A 20145-nucleotide genomic window follows, 5' to 3' on the forward strand; every position below is an offset into this window, starting at 1 on the left:
AGTAAAAATGTATTTGTACTTGGGTATTTCTCACTACTGATAAATACGAAATCACCAGTAAAACATACTTTACGAAAGAATATAAACTAAACAAGTACTCAGCTACAGATACATGAAAAATTAGTCAAGTCAGAAATGAAGTATCAGTATTTGTACCTCCCCAAGTACTGTAACTCAGTGGTTCTCAACCACGGTCCTCGAGTACCCCTTATCCAGCCTGCTTTCCATGTCTCCCACAGCAACACAGGTGTTTCAAATGATTAGCTAATCAGCAAGTTTGCATGAAGCCTGATAACGATCCTCAGGTGTGTTGGCTGAGAGAGACATAGACAACAGGCTGGATAGGGGAACTCGAGGACCGCTGAGAAACAGTGCAGTAAGTTAGTATTTGTTCTTGATTACTTTACACAGTTGTGTAAAGCATTTAGCAGAGGGACAAGCTAAATAATATCATCGAAGTCGTCAAAAAAACAAGTATTCAATTACAGATGCCTGAAAAATCAAGTCAAGTACAGAATTGAGTACAGTACTGTGCCCCTATTTGCCGTCTTATTACCTCCCACTAAAGCAAACAAACAAATAAAAAATCGACAGATACAGTACTTTAAAAAAAAATAAAAATCAGGCTAAGCCCAGTAATGAAGCATTTGTACTTGGCTATTTGCCACCACCACTAAATCAGTACACATGTGGAAATTAAGATGATATTGTTGTTGGCCAGAACGGCATCTTGGCGGGCGTGTACCCGGCCAGTCCATCCAGTTGGCTGATCGTGGTCATCATCATGATGAGTAGCTTGTACACGGGCGTCGACCTTTCCCTGGGAAATATCCAAGCCATCAATGAAAATATGCCGCTCAGGTCAGAAACCCTTTCCGTGCTTCCGATTTCACTGGACACTTGATTAGGTACACCTTTTGCTTTCTCTCCACTGTCTGACATGAGAGTACAGGTGCACCTAATGAAGTGTCCATTTTTGTTTGACCGTATCTCCGTGATGAAAGTAATGAGTGCAGTGTTGTGGCTTTTGTGAGCAGAGAATATCTATCAGTGCAGACGGGCGCTGTTCTGAGCTCCGTGGTATTCGCCAGCGCTTTGTGGTTCGTCCTCATCTACCTGCTCAGGTACACCCTCAAAGCGTTGCTGTCGTACCATGGCTGGATCTTCGAATCCCACGGAAAGATGAGCACTTCCACTAAAGTGTGGCTGGTACGTACAAATGAATGTATATCATTGTTTTTACTTTGAAAACGATGGCTGATTGGATGTTTGTTTGGTCCCAGAGCCTGGTGAAGATGCTTTCATGGCGCAGGCCACTTCTTTACAGCTTCCAGGCGTCCTTACCCCGACTGCCTGTGCCTAGGGTGGAAGACACCATTCGCAGGGTGAGTATTCACAAGGAAAATCTGGAAATGATTCCAAACCACTTGTCACTGTACAAGCTGTACTGTTTGAGGTCGTTGCTCTCAAACTTTTGCGACTGCATTCCCTTAATGTTAACATTTTATTCAAGACAAAAAAAAACAAAAAAGAAATCATCTTTTTTTTTTCTTTTTCTTTTTTGCCACTATTTCAACGTTTTCCTCATGATCTTGTGTATTGTTTCTTCAAAAAAACATTTTTGTTATTCTTGTATTGTGACTTTTTCATGTAACACTACATTATTTTCATTATATGGCTTTTTAAATATATTTTCATAAAATACAATTTTTCTGTAACATGACAAATTTTTCATGTAATGCTACACATTTATTCTAAGCACGACTATATACGTAGTTCATTCCTGTCATCGCAGTTTTTGTGTTGACTTCACTCTCTTAAAATCTTAAAATTACAAGTTTATTCTCATATATTTAGTTTATTATTTTACCATTCTGTTTTTTCATTAAGATAATTGCTTTCCCTTAGTATGACTACAATTTTATTCTAGTGCAATTGTGGCTTGTTTTTATTGCAATACCAGTACTACAATTTTATCCTGGTGACATGCTACTGCACAGGTGTCAAACTCGAGGTCCGTGGGCACGATGTGCCTCGCCACATCATTTTATATAGCCCGCGAAAACAAATCATTTGTATCAACTTCCATGAATGATCCTTGCTAAAATCTGTTATATATATATATATATATATATATATATATATATATATATATGTGTGTGTATGTATGTATGTGTATATATGTATGTATATATGTGTATATATGTATGTATGTATGTGTATATATGTATGTATGTGTATATATGTATGTATGTATGTGTATATATATGTATGTATGTATGTATGTATGTGTATATATATGTATGTATGTATGTATGTGTATATATATGTATGTATATGTATATGTACGTATTGAAAACATGCTGATTTCTATAACATTCCACTGAGTTTGCAATACGATTGCAGTGTACTGGAGTTAGATTGTGATTGCTGCTCTCCTTTCCGTCCAATTATGCTCCATTTGTTTTGTATGCAGTACCTGGAGTCGGTGCGTCCTCTGCTGGACGATGAGGAATATAACCAAATGGCGGTTTTGGCCAATGACTTTCAAGCCACAAAGGCTGCCCAGCTGCAGAGATACTTGATCCTCAAGTCCTGGTGGGCAACCAATTATGTGAGTATAGTACAATTATATCTTAAAAAAGATGGTGTTAGTAGCATCAATGCAACATAGAAATTTACATATGTCCTGTAGGTAAGTGACTGGTGGGAGGAATACATCTATCTCAGAAGTCGTGACCCAATTATGGTCAACAGTAACTTTTACATTATGGTAAGATGGAGAACACTGTCACACAGTATTTTTGTTGTTAACAGTACAGACAACAATCTATTAAAACAATTTAATGCAATTGTATTTTATTGTGTTAGCAACACAGAAAAGCTATGAGTATACGACAACTGAGAGTTAAACATTAAATGTTTTACTCGACGTGATTTTTTTTAATGCATTTTTTATTGAATTTGATTTCAATGTACTGAATGTTTTATTTTTTAATTTTGTAGTATTTTATTTTTATTTCAATTACTCTTATTTTATCATACTTTATGTAAAGTTATTCTTTTTATGTCATTTTGAGAATTTTTTTTGTTTTGTACTTTTTTTTTTTTTTTTTGTGTTAACTACTAATCATATTTTATTTAATCAACTCAAATGTCATTGTCTCACAATTCATCTCTAACTTTTAACTTTTTTCCTGTTACCAATTTTGTCCCGATTATCTTCCAAAGGACCTGCTGTACGTGACGCCGACTCACCGGCAGGCTGCGCGTGCAGGCAACATAGTGCACGCCTTGCTACAGTACAGACGCAAACTGGAACGTGGTGAACATGCGCCGGTAATGGCCCACATACGAAATACACAATACAGGACCAATTCTGGAAAGGAACACTGCATTTCATTTGAACTGAAGTAACTTTTGTTCTCATTTTCTTTGGCTGCTCAGCTGCGGGCTTTGGGGACTGTTCCCATGTGCTCTGCTCAGATGGAGAGGATGTTCAACACCACCCGCATCCCTGGCATCGAAACGGGTACAGTGACATCTCATGTGCAGACTTCATTCTGCTATTCACTCAAATATTTTTTTTTTTTTTTTTTTTTATTATTATTTTTTGCTATTTGGTGATTTGGTCAAAGCCATGTCTAAAATAAAAATAGTACTTTGGCACTATCTTATAGCATCACTATGTTTAGTCAGGACAGGGGGCTCAGGTGGAGGAGTGGAACCGTCACTTGCCTTCGGTGCCGGTTGCCGTGGGTTCACTTCTCCGCCTGGGAGACCAAGTTAGGCTTACATGATGTAAGCGTGAGTGAGTGAGTGAGTGTTTAATTAAGAAAAAAATTAGTTTAGTCAGGACAGAGGTTTCTAATAGAAAAAAGTTCTTTGCCGCCATCTTGTGGAATCATAGGCAATTCCAAACCCCTCTTCGGAGCGCCGTCTATAATTTGCGGATCGCAGTTAGTCACGGCAGGGTTAGGTCTCTCACCCCCTGCAAATATTAGGAGAAATTGTAATGTACTGTGAAGGGGGGGAAAAAAATCCTAATCATTCCTCATTTCATTAATATGGGAGATGTTATGTGTACATTTTCTCATTGATGTGGAACTTGTTTTGGGTGACTTTTCTCATTGATAGGATAGAAATTATGTGTCAGGTTTGGGTTAAGATTAATTTTATACCGACTGGTATGTTAGGAATTAGTTTTGAATTTTTATGTTGATATCGGAGAATTTCTTCCTCCATTGGGAGAATTTCTTTGTTCATTTGGCTCAATTTTCTCATGCATATGGGGAAATGCTATTGAAGGATTTCCTCTCCAAAATAATACTTTTTGTCGTGGATATGGAGTGTGTTGATTTGGGACAATTTTTTGTATTTTTGTATTTTTATTTTTTTTTCAGAAAATATGATCAATAAATAAACCGACTTAGCTCATCAATGTGTTCTCCTCACAGATTGTAATGTCTTTCTTTCTTTCTTTCTTTCTTTCTTTCTTTCTTTCTTTCTTTCTTTTTCTTTTTTTCTTTCTTTCTTTCTTTCTTTCTTTTTTTTCCTTTTCTTTTTCTTTTCTTTTTTTTTAATTTTTTTTTTTTTTACAAACTTCAAAAAGTCTTTGTTAAACACATTAGGACAATAAATGACTTCAAATTCACCTTCAAAGTAGTCACAGTAGGGCCATTTTTTTTTTATAACAATTACATGAAAGTTTAAACAAAGTTTTTGTTTTTAATGTAAACTCCCAAATATGTATATTTCCTTACTAATTGTGGTTTATGATTGTACATATTCCAATGAAAGTCTTGTGAAATTCCTCATCCAGTCTATAACAGACTTGAAAATCCAAGTTGTAATTTAATTAAGGTAATAAGTCATTTTATAACCACTACTTAAATCATAATTTGTTGCGTTGTGCAGATTCCGTACAGCACCTGAATGACAGGAAGCATTTGGTGGTGTATCACAAGGGTCGCTTCTTCCAAGTGTGGCTGTACCTGGGAGGACGCCACCTCCTACCCAGTGAGCTGGAGACCCAATTTAGCAGGATCCTCAACGACACGTCTGAGCCGCAGCCCGGCGAGCTCAAACTAGCAGCGCTGACTGCGGGAAACAGGTGAACGCGCCCTAACATTTTCACGTATATCAACAATTGCCATGTGGTAGTGGTAGCATTACGAGGTGGGTTGAAGGCCCAGCCGCCGGTAGATGCTGGGCCCAGCCGCCGGTAGATGCTGAGCCTGTTTTTACCCCCGCTAGGGTTACTTGGGCTCAGGCTCGGATGAAATACTTCAGCCAGGGAGTGAACAGTGCATCCTTGGATGCGGTGGAGTCAGCCGCCTTCTTCCTGGCGTTGGATGACGAGCCTCAGGGTTACGATGCCAAGAGCAACTCTTTGGACCGTTACGCCAAATCACTGCTGCATGGAAAGTGCTATGACAGGTAAAAAGCCAAATCATTGGAGTGGCTTGAAAAACACAATTGGGCTGCTACGGTGCTCAAAATGTAGTAATTTATTAATATAACAAAAGCAATCAAATTGTTTTACGATAAATATAGAACTAATGAGGCATAAAAATAAAAAATGTATGTAAAGATAATGTAATGTACTACATACACTACTAAAACTGATATAAAGAAGTTTAATTCAAATGAAAACATTTTTTAACTTTTTTTTTTTTTTAATAAATACGTTGAATCCTCACAAATCCGCACTAATCATCACAATTACAAATCAATACATCGTATACGTACAGGTGCAGTATTACATATTAAGTAGTATTAAAAATGGATAGAAGTTAAATTCTATGATTTCCCACAATATATGATTACATCTGCAGGTATCGTAATTAAAATAAATTTATCTCTATACTGATTATAGATTAATTCAAGTGAATGTTAAAAATAATAATGCTAACTATTTTGACTAAAGTTGGGTTTTTTTAACACTAAAATACACAAATAGTATTTTACTAAAATACTAAATACTGAAACTATGTTTTGAATTCTACTGCCTAATGCCAGCTGGGATAGGTTCCAGCACCCCCGCGACCCTTGTGAGGAGCAAGCGGTTAACAAAATGGATGGATGGATGTTTTGAATTTTAAAAAATGTAATTGTTTGGGTGAAAATATACCCTTTAAAAGTAGTGAAGTCGCTGAATCATGCGATTCTTTTAATTAACAAGTTTTTAAACATTCAAATGTAAACAAATGAATGTTAAAAAATAAGTACCGGTGGTATTTCAGTTCCTAATGATTTCTTTCAATAACAATTAACTAATTAAATATGACATTCACAAAATTATAAAATCTGCCGGTAATACTCAAATCTAAAAAATAAAATTTCAACAGGCAATCCCTTCATATGGGAATACAGAGAAACACTTCTGCTCATAAAATGACCATCACACATTGTCTTTATGTTCTCTTAGATGGTTCGACAAATCTTTCACCCTCATATCTTACCCCAATGGCAAAATGGGAATAAGCGCTGAGCATTCGTGGGCCGACGCACCAATCGTGGGACACATGTGGGAGGTAATTCACCTTCTCCTGACCGGCGATCGTTATTTTGTTATTGCCTATTCATTCATACGAAGCTGTGCGTGTGCAGTACATCCTTGCCACCGACTGCTTCCATCTGGGCTACACAGAGGAGGGCCACTGCAAAGGAGACGTAAACAAAGGCCTTCCTCAACCCTCTCGACTGCAGTGGCTCATTCCCACCGAGGTACGGTACTAGTGTCACGGTGCTCTTTAATATAACTTTCTTGGGCTACAAGTCTGCAAAAGGCAGTAAAAAAATGAGCAGTTGAGGGGGCAGTCGAAACGATCATCTCAAGGCACCAATGTATAGTCTATATTTAATTAAGCCAAATAATTTATTCTAACGAAAGTACCAGGGCTGGCCCTGGGCATAGGCGAACTAGGTGGTCGTCCAGGGCGCCATCTAGTGGAGGGGGCACCAAATTGCAGGGCAAACAAAAAAATATAAAAATATTGGGTGTACTCTGCCTACTGACCGAAGCCAGCTGGGATAGGCTCCAGCACCCCCAGGACTCTTGTGAGGAATGAGCAGTATGGAAAATGGATGGATGAATGTTTTCTAAAATAAAATTATCTTCGACAGCAAATATATTTTATAGAGTAATTAGTTGTTGTTTTTTTTACTTCTAGTCCAAATAAACGATGAGATCATGACCTGATGCTATTTATTTGTATTAATTGTAGTTTTCTGTGAAATTTGGTATTTATTGTATGGCGTGCTATCAAACCGTGACTCTTGTGATCATACGGCGCAACGGATCACAAAAGTCACGGTTCAGATCGGATCACGGATCCGAGTCACAGAACGGATCGTTTATCGGATCAGCAAAAATAAATAAATACATAAATAAATAGTACTTTGTCTTCATTTATTTTGTAAAGTGCTTTTTCCATTAAGTAAAAAAAATCTAATACAGCTACAATCTGCGCTATCACCTAGGGAAAGCACACCCTGGAAAGTACGCTAGCTTGATGCTAACATATAATGTTAAATGCCATAGTGCAGCTAGAGGAAATTAGCTTAGATTTGATGGTCATTATAAACCTTCAAATGTCTGTTACTTTAACACTCAGTGCACCGGGTGTACCCTGAAACAGCCTAGTTCCTCACTGTGTACTGTAGTCACTTTCCATGAATCTTTTATAACCTGGCTGGTGGCCATGATGACATGGAGCCTTCAGCAATCTGTACCGGAAAAACACCTAATATGTCTGTTGTTTCATTGTGTAGTGCCAACATGTGATTGAGACGTCCTACCTGTCTGCTAAAAAGATAGCCGATGATGTGGACTTCTTCGCCTACCTGTTTTGTGCTTTTGGCAAAGGCCTGATTAAAAGGTGCAAGACCAGCCCGGATGCCTTCATTCAGCTGGCCCTGCAGCTGGCACAGTTTCGGGTACACTGCCTCTCATCATTTGGAAAATCACATTACTGATAATGACGTCATTGTCTGAATGCCGCTTGTTGTTCTGATTCCGCCTGCCAGGATCAGGGCGAGTTCTGTTTGACGTACGAGTCGTCCATGACGCGCATGTTCAGAGACGGCCGCACGGAGACGGTGCGCTCGTGCACCTCAGAGGCCGTCGCCTTCGTCAGAGCCATGGTGGATCGACGAGCAACTGTAAGAAGGACAAACGGGCAGAGAAAGTCCGGGGCAAATTGCACATGACACACACAAAAAAAAGAAACTATTTTGCCATCATTTCAAAGCAATTATCATAAGTCAATGTTTTATTAGGGGTTAGTAGAAAAAAAGGTTTTAAGTAGGCCCGTTAATTGTAGTAGTCTATTTGTGTACAAAATGCTGCATTTTTGTTTAAAATCCCACAATTGTCACCACTAAGGCTAAATTTGTTTGTCCAACCAAGAAAAATACTTGCGAGTTATGGCCAATTTTCACAACATTTCTAAAAACAAAAAATGTTTTTAAGCCCCCCAATTATTATTTATTTTTAATGAATTATTCTATTCTATTAATTGTAATTATTTTCGAATAAATATACTATTTTTTTTCATAAAATCATACTAAATTTTGTGAAAGGAAATTAATTTTTAAATATATGACCAAATATTTATAGTTTACATTAATTTGTCTATTTTCGGACAAAATAGTGCTAAATTCTGAGCCGATTATGAAATGTCGTAATTGACTTAAAATTCTAAATCAATGTATATATTACTTTTTTTTTTGTGTGTGACATTTTAGGGATGTCTGCATTGTTTCACCCCCCCCCAAAAAAATTAAGTAATGCTTTTTATTACTAAATGCCTACTAAATAGTCCTTAGGGAGGAGGCGGAAATTCTCAATATCAAATTTTGAGTATTTTATGGCATTCAACTAAACTTGAATTAGCCACCCCACCTCAACGATGTTATGGCTTTCTATAGAGTGTACAATATTTACATTAATACCTTACCCAAAATGTGCGTTTTTCTAATAATTACTTTGTACGTTTCCACAAAATCACATTAAATTGTCTATTAAAGTTCACTCAATTAATTTTGAAAATATTTTAACTCATTCATTCCCCAGCAATTTTCGCAGAAGCAATCCCATTCACTCCCAGCTGTTTTATTGGATTTTGACTGATTTTGCAAGGCCCACAGAATATTGTATTCTATTGCTATAAATATAAAACATGGAACCTACCAAAGGAAAGATTAAAATCTCTTCTTTCAATAAGAAAGAAAAAGTATATTTCTGCCTGTTTCAGTTTTGCAGCAAATTAACATTACAATATAGCTAAGTTTCATCATTATTCACAAATCTATTTAGAATTGTGAGGAATTCTTTTACAGCTTTTTTTCCCCAACATGGCCCTGGTTGATCTCCTTTGCTGTGCTGCCACCTGCTGGCCGTTTGTGTAATAACTACCATTTTTTTTCAACCATCTTTGCAGTTAAGAGGCTTCTTTCTGTATCCTCTAGCATTTGGGACACTTAAAACATTTAAAATGGAATGTATTTATACATTTTTGGGAGCAAATGAGTTAATTAACCTGTTTTCAAATTAAAGTCATCAGAAAAAGTAAAAGTATGATAATGAAGTATGTGAACTTTATTTTCCACCATTGTTCATTTTGCACCTTTGTCGCCTCATGTCCGTACCAGAACACACACAGGCTGACGCTGTTTCGGAGAGCGGCCGACAAGCATCAGAACATGTACCGCCTGGCCATGACCGGTTCCGGCATCGACCGGCACCTCTTCTGTCTCTACATCGTGTCCAAGTATCTGGGTGTGGACTCTCCTTTCCTTAAGCAGGTGAGAGAAACGCGCGCACGCTCCCGCAAGCACGCTAACGACGCCAACGGCTCCACGTGCTTGCTTGCAGGTTCTGTCGGAACCGTGGAAGTTGTCCACCAGTCAGACTCCTCAGCAGCAGCTCAACATGGTGGACATCAATAAGTTCCCCGAATATGTCAGTGCTGGAGGCGGATTCGGGCCAGTGAGTGAAATCCTTGGCGATTTTATATGAATTTATGCATACTGTATGGAAGAACTGTCAGTTGATTACATTTTTTACTCGCAATTAATCGCATGATTTCCCTAGCTACCTTGGGATTAATGAACTCTTTGACCGCCAAAAACGTTTAACGATGCGTAAAATCAAGATGTATGCCGCCATAAATGTTAAATGATGTCAACTTTTTTTTTTTAATATTGTTTTGTTGTTTAATGTTTTTCAATGGGCAGTTCACCGTCTAAGTGCAGCATGCACTGCCTGGTCAATGAGTTGTGGAAGCAAAAACACTCACTATGGGCAGCAGATGGCAGCATTGTATCTCTTTTAATTGGGCTCATTGCGTATGAAATTACAATGAAACATGATGAAATTGAATGTTTTCAAGGATGATGTAAATGATTAAACCCTTATAGTAATTATAATATTATAATAATAATAATAATAATAATAATAATAATAATATAATATAATTATATTATTCTCATATTAAAAGGTTTTTTTTTTTTTTTTTTTTTTTTTTTTTTAATGTGTGGCAGTAAAAGAGTTATTCTAAATTTTTTAAATATATTTTTGCCTCGTGTTTTAGGTGGCCGATGATGGTTACGGCGTGTCTTACATCATTGTTGGAGAAAACCTCATCACATTCCACATCTCATCCAAGTTCTCCAGCCCTGATACGGTAAATAGGGCTTTCTGCTGCGGATTTCCAACACTTGTCATTGCAGTGTCCAAAGTAGTCAAGTGCCATTGTTCTGTCCTCGATTTGCCTGTCCTGCTGCTTCCTTCACTGTTAATTTCCTCCTTGTGTGATCCGTGCAGGACTCACGCAAGTTTGGTCAGCACATCGACAAAGCCATGATGGACATCCAAATGCTTTTCCAAGCCACAAACGACCAGAAAACAACAGGCGAGGGTGCGATGCAGCTCAACAATTGCAAGAAGCACAATTAGCAGACTTGTGAATGTACTATTTGTTTGTGTGTGTGGTAGATTTGATGCGATGATGTCATAGTCTCATTCCCCACACACCTTGAACGCTCCTGTAAGTTTTTGCTCTGTATATTGTGCTTTTGTGAATAAGAACCTTGTAAATAAATCATCCACACTGATCTTAAATTGAGGATTCCTGCTTTGAATACACTGTTTAAAATATTTAGAGGCAGTCAATATGACTTAGTTGGTTATTATTGGTTAATTATTGGGTCTTGGTTATTATTCACGATGATTTAAATACAGTACAATATCTGTTTCTGCACAACAAATACAGTGTAAAGATATTTTTGGCTAGTGCAGGACTCACAAGTATATATTTATGACACATGCAATTCCTCACGTTTTTTTGTTTTTGTTTAATTCTATAGTACAGATGATTTCGCTCTACAGCATTATCGCTCACAACACAGGCAATTGTTGGGAATAACTACCAGTTTTTCCCAATGTTATGTCCAGCACTTTTAACATTTTTTAGTCCCAATCAGATACATTGGCAAAGTATTAGGAGAAAAAAAGTGCATCAATCATTTATTTTTTTTATTTGAACAAAACCACCCAATAATTTTGGGAGGTGCCATCAGAGATGTACAAAATAATGTTGCGATTACATTATATTTCCTGGCTTAAATAAATATGTATTTTTTTTAAATACCAAAAGATAAAACCTGAGACGAATACAACACCTCAATTTACCAGCGTGTCACCATGGGGGAGGAAAAAAAACATCCCACATAAGCTTGCTTGAATGCGATACATTGGAAGTATTTGGACGATGGCACAGTTTGCTATCTCAGTACCGAATTGTCCTGTTGAAACTTAAGGCCGATGACTGGACTTTGTTGAAATGGACACGATATTAACTCATTCAAACCCAAAAAATGTATAAATACGTTTTTTAAAACTTTGCCTTCCCTACCAAAAACATATTTATACATTTTTTATTTTTTATATGCTAGAGCACACAGAAGGCTTTGATGCAGCTTCTGACCTGAAGAGGTCTCTTAAAACAATGGTAGTTATGACAAAAAAAAAAGAAGAAAAAAAAGGCCAGTAGGTGGCAGCAGAGTATAAGAGATCAACCCAGGTAATGTTGAAACAAGCTCTTTTTCCCAGTGTTTTCATCAGGTTTGTGAATAATGACGAAACTTAGCTATAATCTAATGCTAGTTGCTGCGAAACGGAAACACATCCAAACATACTTTCTTTTTTTTTTTTAGCTTATAAAAGAAGAGACTGTTTCTTTTAGTGGGTTCCATGTTTTTATAGCAATACAACACAATATTCTGTGAGCCTTACAAAATCAGTCAAAATCCAGTTGCTTCTGTGAAATTAGCTGGGAGAGAATGAGTTAACGTGACGATTGGATGGAAGGAGTAAGTTGGCAAGCTAAAACAGCAGACCGTCATAGTATTTGAGTATGTATTTATTCCGGTGGGGTCAATGCAAAAAGTTAAATGAATAAAAAAAAAAACAAAACATTCTGCCAACAATTTCTTTCAAGGCATCAGTTACAGCAAAGAACTTCAAAACTGTACAAAAGTGGCCAAAGAAAACCTACGCAATGACGAGACAGGGGCCTGCTTGTTGGAGAGAGCAAAGTTCCGACAAAATTGACAAGCCAAATCAGCAGTGTGGGTCTGTTGTCTTCTCTCACCTTCAGAGTACAGAAAAACACACAAAAGGCAAACAAATCACCAATTCTTATGTGGAGTCCATGAGGGTGATGTAATGCCACTGTAGGCCTCTCGGTGGTGCTGTTTGTCACATACACACCAGCCCAGTGCTCAAACTAGTGGACACTCCTAAAATGGTTCTGTAGTTTCAAAATAATGGATGAAGGATGAGGATGATGATGATTTTTTGGAGCTGGGGGATTAGGAAGTGGCGCCAGGTGTGGGGTTGACGCTCTGTGCGGCGGCCTGCGGCGCCACCTCGATAATCCGCGGCTTGTCGATGATGCGCGCCGTGCGATTGCCCTTCTCCACGATGCCGATGATCCACGCCTGGTGGCCCTCGCCGTACTTGGGCGACTTGATTTCGGCGCAGAAGCGCGCTGCCTGCTCTCGCGGCAAACAGATCAGCAGCCCTCCTGAAATTCCATTAAAAAAAAAAAAAGTTATAGGATTAAAGTCTCTCAACAATGTGTAATGAAACTTTTTTCTTTTTTTTTTTTAGTTCAACTGCAATATGCAAGAAATAACATTATTTTTGTCTATACATTTTTTAAACTATATACAGTGGAACCTCTACTTACGAACGTCTCTTCATACGAAATTTTCGAGTTACGAAACGCCTCAACGGGAAAATATTGCCTCTTGTTACAAAAGAAATTTCTAGATACGAAAGGTAAAAATGCATTACCGAACGCAACATACTTTCGGCTATGGCTATTTCCTACCATCGGTACCTACGAGCGTAAATACTAGATTAGTGTTTGTGCATCGTTCTGGCATCCCATTGGCTAAGAGGAACTTTCTACCATAGGTATGAGCGTATACTAGATCGGTGTTTGTGCATGTTTCTGGCATCCCATTGGCTAAGAGGAACCTCTACCATAGGTATCTATGAGCGTATACTAGATCGGTGTTTATACAGCGTCCTCATCATTCATCCCGCGGCTCATGAGGTGTTCCGATTTTTCGTAAATGTATGAACTAACGGCCAACGAATTTGTGCAAAAATTCAAACAATTGGTGATTGATGAAGGCACAGTAAGTTTTTAATTACGACGAGACGGGCCTTTTTTTGGGGGGGAGATGCCTCGCCATACCGGAAGTTTTCATGACGTTTCAGAATTTGTTTAAAAGAATCGGCCAGAAAAAGTGTTCACCAGTCGGGTGTTTGCTCACTAAGATGATGTTTGCCTTGGACATTTACGAAGCATTGTTTAAAAAAAACAAAAAAAAAAAAAAAAAAACATCCTTGGATCAGTTCTTTGCAAAACACCAGGCAGAAAAAACACTTCTGAGAGAGAACATGAACCAAAGAGGGCAAAAAACGATGAGGACAGCAGTTAAGAAGGTAAATGACCATCATTTTTATTCTTTACTCTATTCTTTGTTTTTTACATTACGCAGAACTCTCATTTATTATGCAATAATCTAATTGTAACATTTTATTTGTTACATGTTTTGATGCATTTTTATGCTTTATAAAACATTTATGTCTGAATTTTGGGGGGCTCGGAACGGATTAGGGCATTTACATGGAAAATGCGTCTACTTACAAAATTTTCTACTTAAGAACTTTCTTCCGGAACCAATTAATTTCGTAAGTAGAGGTACCACTGTATATATTTTTTTTACTTATTCATTGACATGACATTTTTCATTTCTTTATATTTTTAGTATTTCAACATGTAATGAATGACATTTTTTAAACTATATTTTTGTTTATTTTCAATTTGTTCAATTTCAAAAGCACTGTAATGCACAATGAATGTCATTTTATAGTTTTTCAAAATGTTTAGTTCATTAAATTTAACAACAAATTAGATTATTTTCCTGAATTCATATTATTGATACATTCATTTTTTTTTTTTATATTCAATTTGTATTCATTTTCACTTCCTGAAATTATTACAACACATATTTCCCTGCAACAGACCCACCCTGGATAAATAGTTTTCAAAACCTAAATATGAATCTTTAAACCACTGCATTTTATGATCGTCATATTTTGCTGGAATTGGAACTCTTCATCCAAGGTTAATCTTGCAGGTCAAATTTACCTACATCAAGTTGATAGAATTTTTTATTTATTTTTTTTTGAGGGGGGGCATGAACCTTTCAGGAACATTATTTAAAGGGATACTTCACTTATTTAGCCTATTATAGCAATAAAAAGTTTATATTTTGTCTAATTAATTTCATACTTTCATTATTTTTCACGTACCTTTAAAAACACATTTTGCAACTTGCTGTCGACTAAAAATGACATCAAAGGCTCAGGTAACCAATCACAGCTCAGCTGTTTTCTAGGTTTGGTCATGTGACATTCGCAAGCTCAGCTGTGATTGGTTACCTGAGCCCTTGTGATGTCATTTGCAGTCGACAGCAAGTTTCAAAATGTGTTTTTAAAAGGTACTAATTGTACATGAAAATAATGAAATATAAAATTTATTATAGGCAAAATATTAATGTTTCCCTGCCAAAAACGGCTAAATAAGTATCCCTTTAATCTTAATACGAAAATACAGAAAAATGTGTATTGTAATCTAGAACTTTAAACTTCATTAACCTTCAACATAAAAGGTTAAAACTGATGTTCAATCTCACCTAAAGAAAAATAAGATGCAGTTTTAAAAAAAGAAGACCAGTACAAGACATTTTAGCCTAAATTACAAACCATAAATGGCGTACCTGACGTCTCAGGGCAGGTGCCGTGCATGAGGCCGAACATGTTGCCACACGCTTTGGACACAGCGGCCATCTTGGCGAGCACAGGAAGGTTGTGGATGACGAAAGACACCTCGCTCCGCTGTTGCTTGGCCAGCGTTTGTGCGTGGCCCAGGATGCCGAAGCCTGTGATGTCGGTGGCGGCGTGCGCGTTGAACGTGTGCATGAGGCTGGCGGCTGCCCGGAACACAAACATACATTAGAACTGTTGGACTTTAACAAGGTTTCCTACGGTTCCATACTTCTACCATATTTAAAATATTGTGCTGATGTTGGGAAACAACTACAAGAACTCATGATGACGTATATCTTACCTGTCCTATTGAGGCGAGCCATGTTCATCATGGCTTCGTGGTAGGACAGCTCGACGTCTTCTTGCGTGACTACCAACTTGATCTTATTCCATTTCTCCGGCTGTGAGGCAGAACAAGACGGTTGACGGGTGTTCAGTATCTTTATTTGAAAACGCGCGTTTGTAAATTTGCTCAAACGTACGATATCGAGCCACTGGTGCACCGCCACGGCCACTTGCGTCCCTAGCGGCTTTGTGAGCACCAGCACGTCTCCTGGCACCGCGTTGTCTGGCCTGTGGAGCATCACACAACATTTTAAAAATAAAAATCTGTCCAAATTTGAGCATTTTCCCACCCTTGTAATTAAAGCGAGCAAAGCCCAAAGGGTTGAGTTTTCGTCTCTGAAATGCTTGGAAAAATGGTCGAGGCTGATAATCGTAAACATTAGACCTGTTCAATACAAATCCTTCGTTCAATACAAATACGTATTTATACGTGGTTTTTTTATTTATTTATTTTTTTTATGCTAGAGCATACAGAAGGCTTTGATGCAGCCTCTGAACGGAAGAGAATGCTTGAAGCAATGGTCATTATTACAAAAACGGCCAGCAGGTGGCAGCAGAGTATAAGAGCTCAACCAGGGCCATGTTGCAAAAAGTTTCCCCAGTGTTTTAAACAGATTTTTGAATAATGATGAAACTTAGCTATATTCTAATGTTCATTGCTGCAAAATGGAAACAGATAGTAATATACTTTTTCTTCCTGGTGAAAGTAGAGACTCTAATCTTTCTTTTCTATGTTCTATGTTTTATAGCAATAGAACACAATAGTCTGTGCCCTTGCAAAATCAGTCACAATCCAAGAGCTAAGGGAGTTGCCTCAGTGAAAATAGCTGTGAGCGTATGAGTTAAAATAAAATCCGAGAATTTGGCTGTCACAGACCAAATAAATAAATCAAGTATCAGCCTCATTTAAATTTCTTTGCCGCCATCTTGTGGCATATATACAAAACTACTGTTTAGGGTGGGTCAATTCTTGGCAGATTTTTGCTAATGGCAGCAGGGCTCAACGACACTTAATTAAAGCTGCTGCGAAATAACTCACATGATGAATTCATTGGGCTGGCATACGGTGGTAGCCACGCCCCCCAAGACCACCCAGGGATTGAGCACCGTCTGTCCTCCCGTCACGGATGTGCCCGCCTCCTCCGCCGCGTCTTTGAAGCCCTGCATGATGAGCGGCATGACTTTGTCTCTCTCCTGTAATATAGCAAGGAGGAGGACATACTAAGGGAAGTAAAAAACTTGTCCGTGTGCCGTCCATTTTGCTCAGGACGCGACCTCTTACCTTCTCCGACATTTTGTTGCTGACACCGAGTAGCATCAACATGTTGTCACATTCCGTCACCCCCATGGCGTACAGGTCGCTGAGGACGTTTGCGCATGCCACACGGCCCTGGGAAAAAGTATGCATGTGAAAATTGTGTTTTGCACTCCAACATCACTGAAAATGAAGGTTTGCTTTCAAAATTGAAATTAAATATTTGGTGCTCGTCACTGGATCCATACCATCATGTAGGGGTCATCCACTATAGGGTAGATGTAATCTGTTGTCTGGACGAGTGAAAGGCCTCCATGTCGTAGCGGGATGACGCAGGTGTCCATGCCGATGCCTGAAAAATAGAGATAGAGAGATGTTGCATCACCAATATTACTTTTCTTAAAACCCTCTTGAATACATTACAAAAATGTTAATTGAATATAAACCAGCAGATCTCTGAGGTATGAAGGCACAGCTCAGTTAGTGCAACCTAGAGTTCAAAGCAAACATGCTGAAGCAGCATTTAGTTGTTATGCTGCACACAAATGGAATCAGACGCAGCCAACAGAAATTAAGTCAGCACTTTTCAACTCAGATTACTTTTAAAAGCTTTTTTTTTTAAATAAAATGTTCCCAAATCTTGTTCTTGCACTGTATGTATTTGACTGTTTTTTAAATGTTCTTTTCATGATGTCAAGCACATTGAGTTACTTTGTGCAAAAATGTGCTTTCTCAATAAAACTGCCTTGCCCTGTTGAATTGGGTTTTAGTTTGAAATTGCTATTGAGTGTTATAATGACCTAATCGAGGCATGACTGCACCCAGGAACTGTTCATCTTCTTGGTAGTGGTTCTCTTGTAGGTTCTCTAAAAGCTTCTGTAAAACGTCTTGGGGCACCTACGACAAACAAACATAATTTCTATGAGCTACCGTCCTTAAATGAGTATGGACTTGCACATACAATCATTTTAAATGTGACAGCTGAGGAAAGCTCCAACCTTGCAACCCGTTCCCTTGAGTTCTGCAAAGCGCGTGAGCCGGAAGTTCTTGTCCAGCTCGTAGCTCTCGGGATTGAAGGACTCCCTCACCGACATGTCTGAAGATGGTCTGGGCCACACACACAAACACACAAACCAAACTTGAATCAGAAAACCAGTAAACTGATGTTAAAATTGTGGGGAAAAAAAAAAAGACAACTGAAAAGGATAGCTTACTGACAACTTGCTTTCTACAATGCCAAACTTCATGGCTGGCAACAAATATAAACGTCACCACATAAATAGAAACGTTATTCATTCATTGAGGGGAATTAAATAGCATCATCCCTACTGTGAAATATATATATATATATACAATTTTTAAGCGATTACTGTTCCTAATATTGTGTCCAGTGCAGTGGTTACAACTCAAGTAATATGGAAGTAACGTTAAGTAAAGTTCACATACCGGTACCCAAATAATCGACTTCAATACAGTACCCATGGCTTCGTACTTCTTCAGAGTAACTTAGTATTTATATTGTTACTTCTATCACTGGGTTAAGTGATAGGAGCTGTTACAAGCAAGACAACATCATTACGACCTCACAAGACATAAAAATAATAATAAAATAAAACAGCCATTATACACACTCGCCAGGTAAGCTTTTTATTAGCCAATTTTGGTGTACGACGTGGGGAGCGTTCAAGAAGCAAAACGCTGCCAAGTTTTTCAACCCTAAAACCAATCAGGTTAGCTACCTCGAAGGTGGTAGTTAATTTTTTTTTAAATCAGTACGTATAGCTTGTCTAACATTAGAAACGTGTTAAAAGCGCATCCAAAATATTTTAAGGTGTTTAAGCGTACAGTAAAATTGTATAAGTGCTAGCTCTAGTTAGCCTAGCCGCCGACTCGTGCTTGAAGTGTTGTGCGCATTGTGTGAACAAGGTGATACTACATTCTACTAGCAGACGCAAACATGGACTGCAATGCCAGCGTGAGTTGCTGTTTGAAATGTACAACGCAATTGGAGGGACAAGGACCAGGCTTGCTGCGCCCGAAATAAAAAAGTTTAAAAGTTGCCATTAGAGCGCCGAACAAAAATGTCGGCGGTGGAAAAAATTAACCCTTTGCTGTCCAGCGCCATGCGACATGCGCCACATCAGTTTGCTCCCGGTAAAATCGGCGCCCGGTTTGCAACCAACGCAACGCCGGTAACGCAGCCGCGCGTCACGGGTGTTTACAACGGCCACGTTTACAATTTGAGTGCCGAAGCGGAGTTATATTCGCGTCACATTTCCCCTTTAAATGAAACGTCCAGTTGATCCTTACCAGCTTCAAGTCAGCGCCAGATCCCGACACAAGAGCGGGGACGGCGGCGGCTCGCAGCGGGCCTTCAATTAGGCGTCCTCGCATACTGCCTGATTGTAAATGCTACACAATTGTTATTTTAGCGTCTATTCATGGAAATTGTGTTTGCAATTGTGTGCGTAAATGTCGTGTGACGTCATACAAAACACCATCATAGAGACCGATTGACTTGGAGGAAATATTTGTCCTAATATAAAAATAGGAAATGATTGGGATCGCCATGGGTCCTTTGTCGGCACTGTGGATACTTCAACATCCCCTTTAATAAGTCGACGAGTCTGGCAACCGAATCTCTAAAATGGAGTGTACCTTTAATTCGGTGTTTTCCCTCCAATTTAACCCTCAACATTTCACTTACAGATTGAAGCCTTTTAATCCATACTAATAGTCAAAACTAAATGGGCTAATTTCCCAGCAAAGGCCAAAAGAAGGTCAACCTTTATTGACAATCCGAGGTGCACATTGAGATGAGATAAATCTTTACTTTGTAGCTACCAATGGAAGTGATATGTGAAGCAGGTGCAATGCCTGAAATAACCTTTATGATATAAACAGGACAAATTTGATTGATTGATACACTTTAAAATGGCAAAAAAAAAAAAAAAGATTGTTGGTGTACGCAAGGCCCATGTGCCAGATTTCAATGATTGTGATTTAAAAATATCAAACAAATACAGGTGTAAACAAAATAGATATTTTGATGTGAAATCTTTAGATAAGGGATAGGGAGGGTAACTACCTCGCCATGCAGTCCGTAAACAAAAACAGTACAGCTCAACTT

At 38.3% G+C, this 20145-nt stretch overlaps 2 protein-coding genes across 6 annotated transcripts in view; one reads left to right on the forward strand and one right to left on the reverse strand.

The window, feature by feature from the left end:
• Nucleotides 1–11128, forward strand: part of cpt1b (carnitine palmitoyltransferase 1B (muscle)) — a 12474-nt gene extending 1346 nt beyond the window's left edge. The window contains exons 1-18 of one of the 2 annotated variants that reach the window (XM_077515797.1): nucleotides 1–376; nucleotides 722–861; nucleotides 1038–1209; nucleotides 1284–1385; nucleotides 2477–2614; nucleotides 2696–2773; nucleotides 3232–3339; nucleotides 3448–3532; nucleotides 4918–5113; nucleotides 5257–5439; nucleotides 6431–6536; nucleotides 6613–6729; nucleotides 7777–7941; nucleotides 8032–8166; nucleotides 9658–9810; nucleotides 9881–9994; nucleotides 10599–10691; nucleotides 10832–11128. The exon at nucleotides 1–376 is cut by the window's left edge and continues 406 nt beyond it. In XM_077515797.1, coding sequence (XP_077371923.1) covers nucleotides 785–861; nucleotides 1038–1209; nucleotides 1284–1385; nucleotides 2477–2614; nucleotides 2696–2773; nucleotides 3232–3339; nucleotides 3448–3532; nucleotides 4918–5113; nucleotides 5257–5439; nucleotides 6431–6536; nucleotides 6613–6729; nucleotides 7777–7941; nucleotides 8032–8166; nucleotides 9658–9810; nucleotides 9881–9994; nucleotides 10599–10691; nucleotides 10832–10963 — 2154 coding nt within the window. In that variant the 5' untranslated portion in view covers nucleotides 1–376; nucleotides 722–784 and the 3' untranslated portion in view covers nucleotides 10964–11128. The remainder of the gene's footprint in view (nucleotides 377–721; nucleotides 862–1037; nucleotides 1210–1283; nucleotides 1386–2476; nucleotides 2615–2695; nucleotides 2774–3231; nucleotides 3340–3447; nucleotides 3533–4917; nucleotides 5114–5256; nucleotides 5440–6430; nucleotides 6537–6612; nucleotides 6730–7776; nucleotides 7942–8031; nucleotides 8167–9657; nucleotides 9811–9880; nucleotides 9995–10598; nucleotides 10692–10831) is intronic. The other variant, XM_077515796.1, reaches the window with a different exon arrangement.
• Nucleotides 11129–12410: 1282 nt separating this feature from the next.
• On the reverse strand, nucleotides 12411–19408 carry sephs1 (selenophosphate synthetase 1). 4 transcript variants are annotated; one of them, XM_077515805.1, is made up of 10 exons: nucleotides 19326–19408; nucleotides 18014–18122; nucleotides 17816–17912; nucleotides 17264–17367; nucleotides 17043–17150; nucleotides 16800–16954; nucleotides 15898–15988; nucleotides 15717–15816; nucleotides 15367–15579; nucleotides 12411–13094 (listed from the first exon to the last, which is right to left on the reverse strand). In XM_077515805.1, the coding sequence occupies exons 2-10, from the start codon at nucleotides 18107–18109 to the stop codon at nucleotides 12880–12882; spliced, it is 1179 nt and encodes a 392-aa protein (XP_077371931.1). In that variant the 5' UTR covers nucleotides 18110–18122; nucleotides 19326–19408; the 3' UTR covers nucleotides 12411–12879. The 4 variants fall into 4 exon arrangements, with proteins under 4 accessions (XP_077371931.1, XP_077371930.1, XP_077371933.1 ...); XM_077515804.1 differs by lacking the exon at nucleotides 19326–19408 and adding an exon at nucleotides 19121–19310; XM_077515807.1 differs by lacking the exon at nucleotides 19326–19408 and adding an exon at nucleotides 18462–19109.
• Between the last annotated feature and the right edge of the window lie 737 nt (nucleotides 19409–20145).

Source organism: Festucalex cinctus, chromosome 3, assembly GCF_051991245.1.
Source record: "Festucalex cinctus isolate MCC-2025b chromosome 3, RoL_Fcin_1.0, whole genome shotgun sequence".
Lineage (NCBI taxonomy): Eukaryota > Metazoa > Chordata > Actinopteri > Syngnathiformes > Syngnathidae > Festucalex > Festucalex cinctus.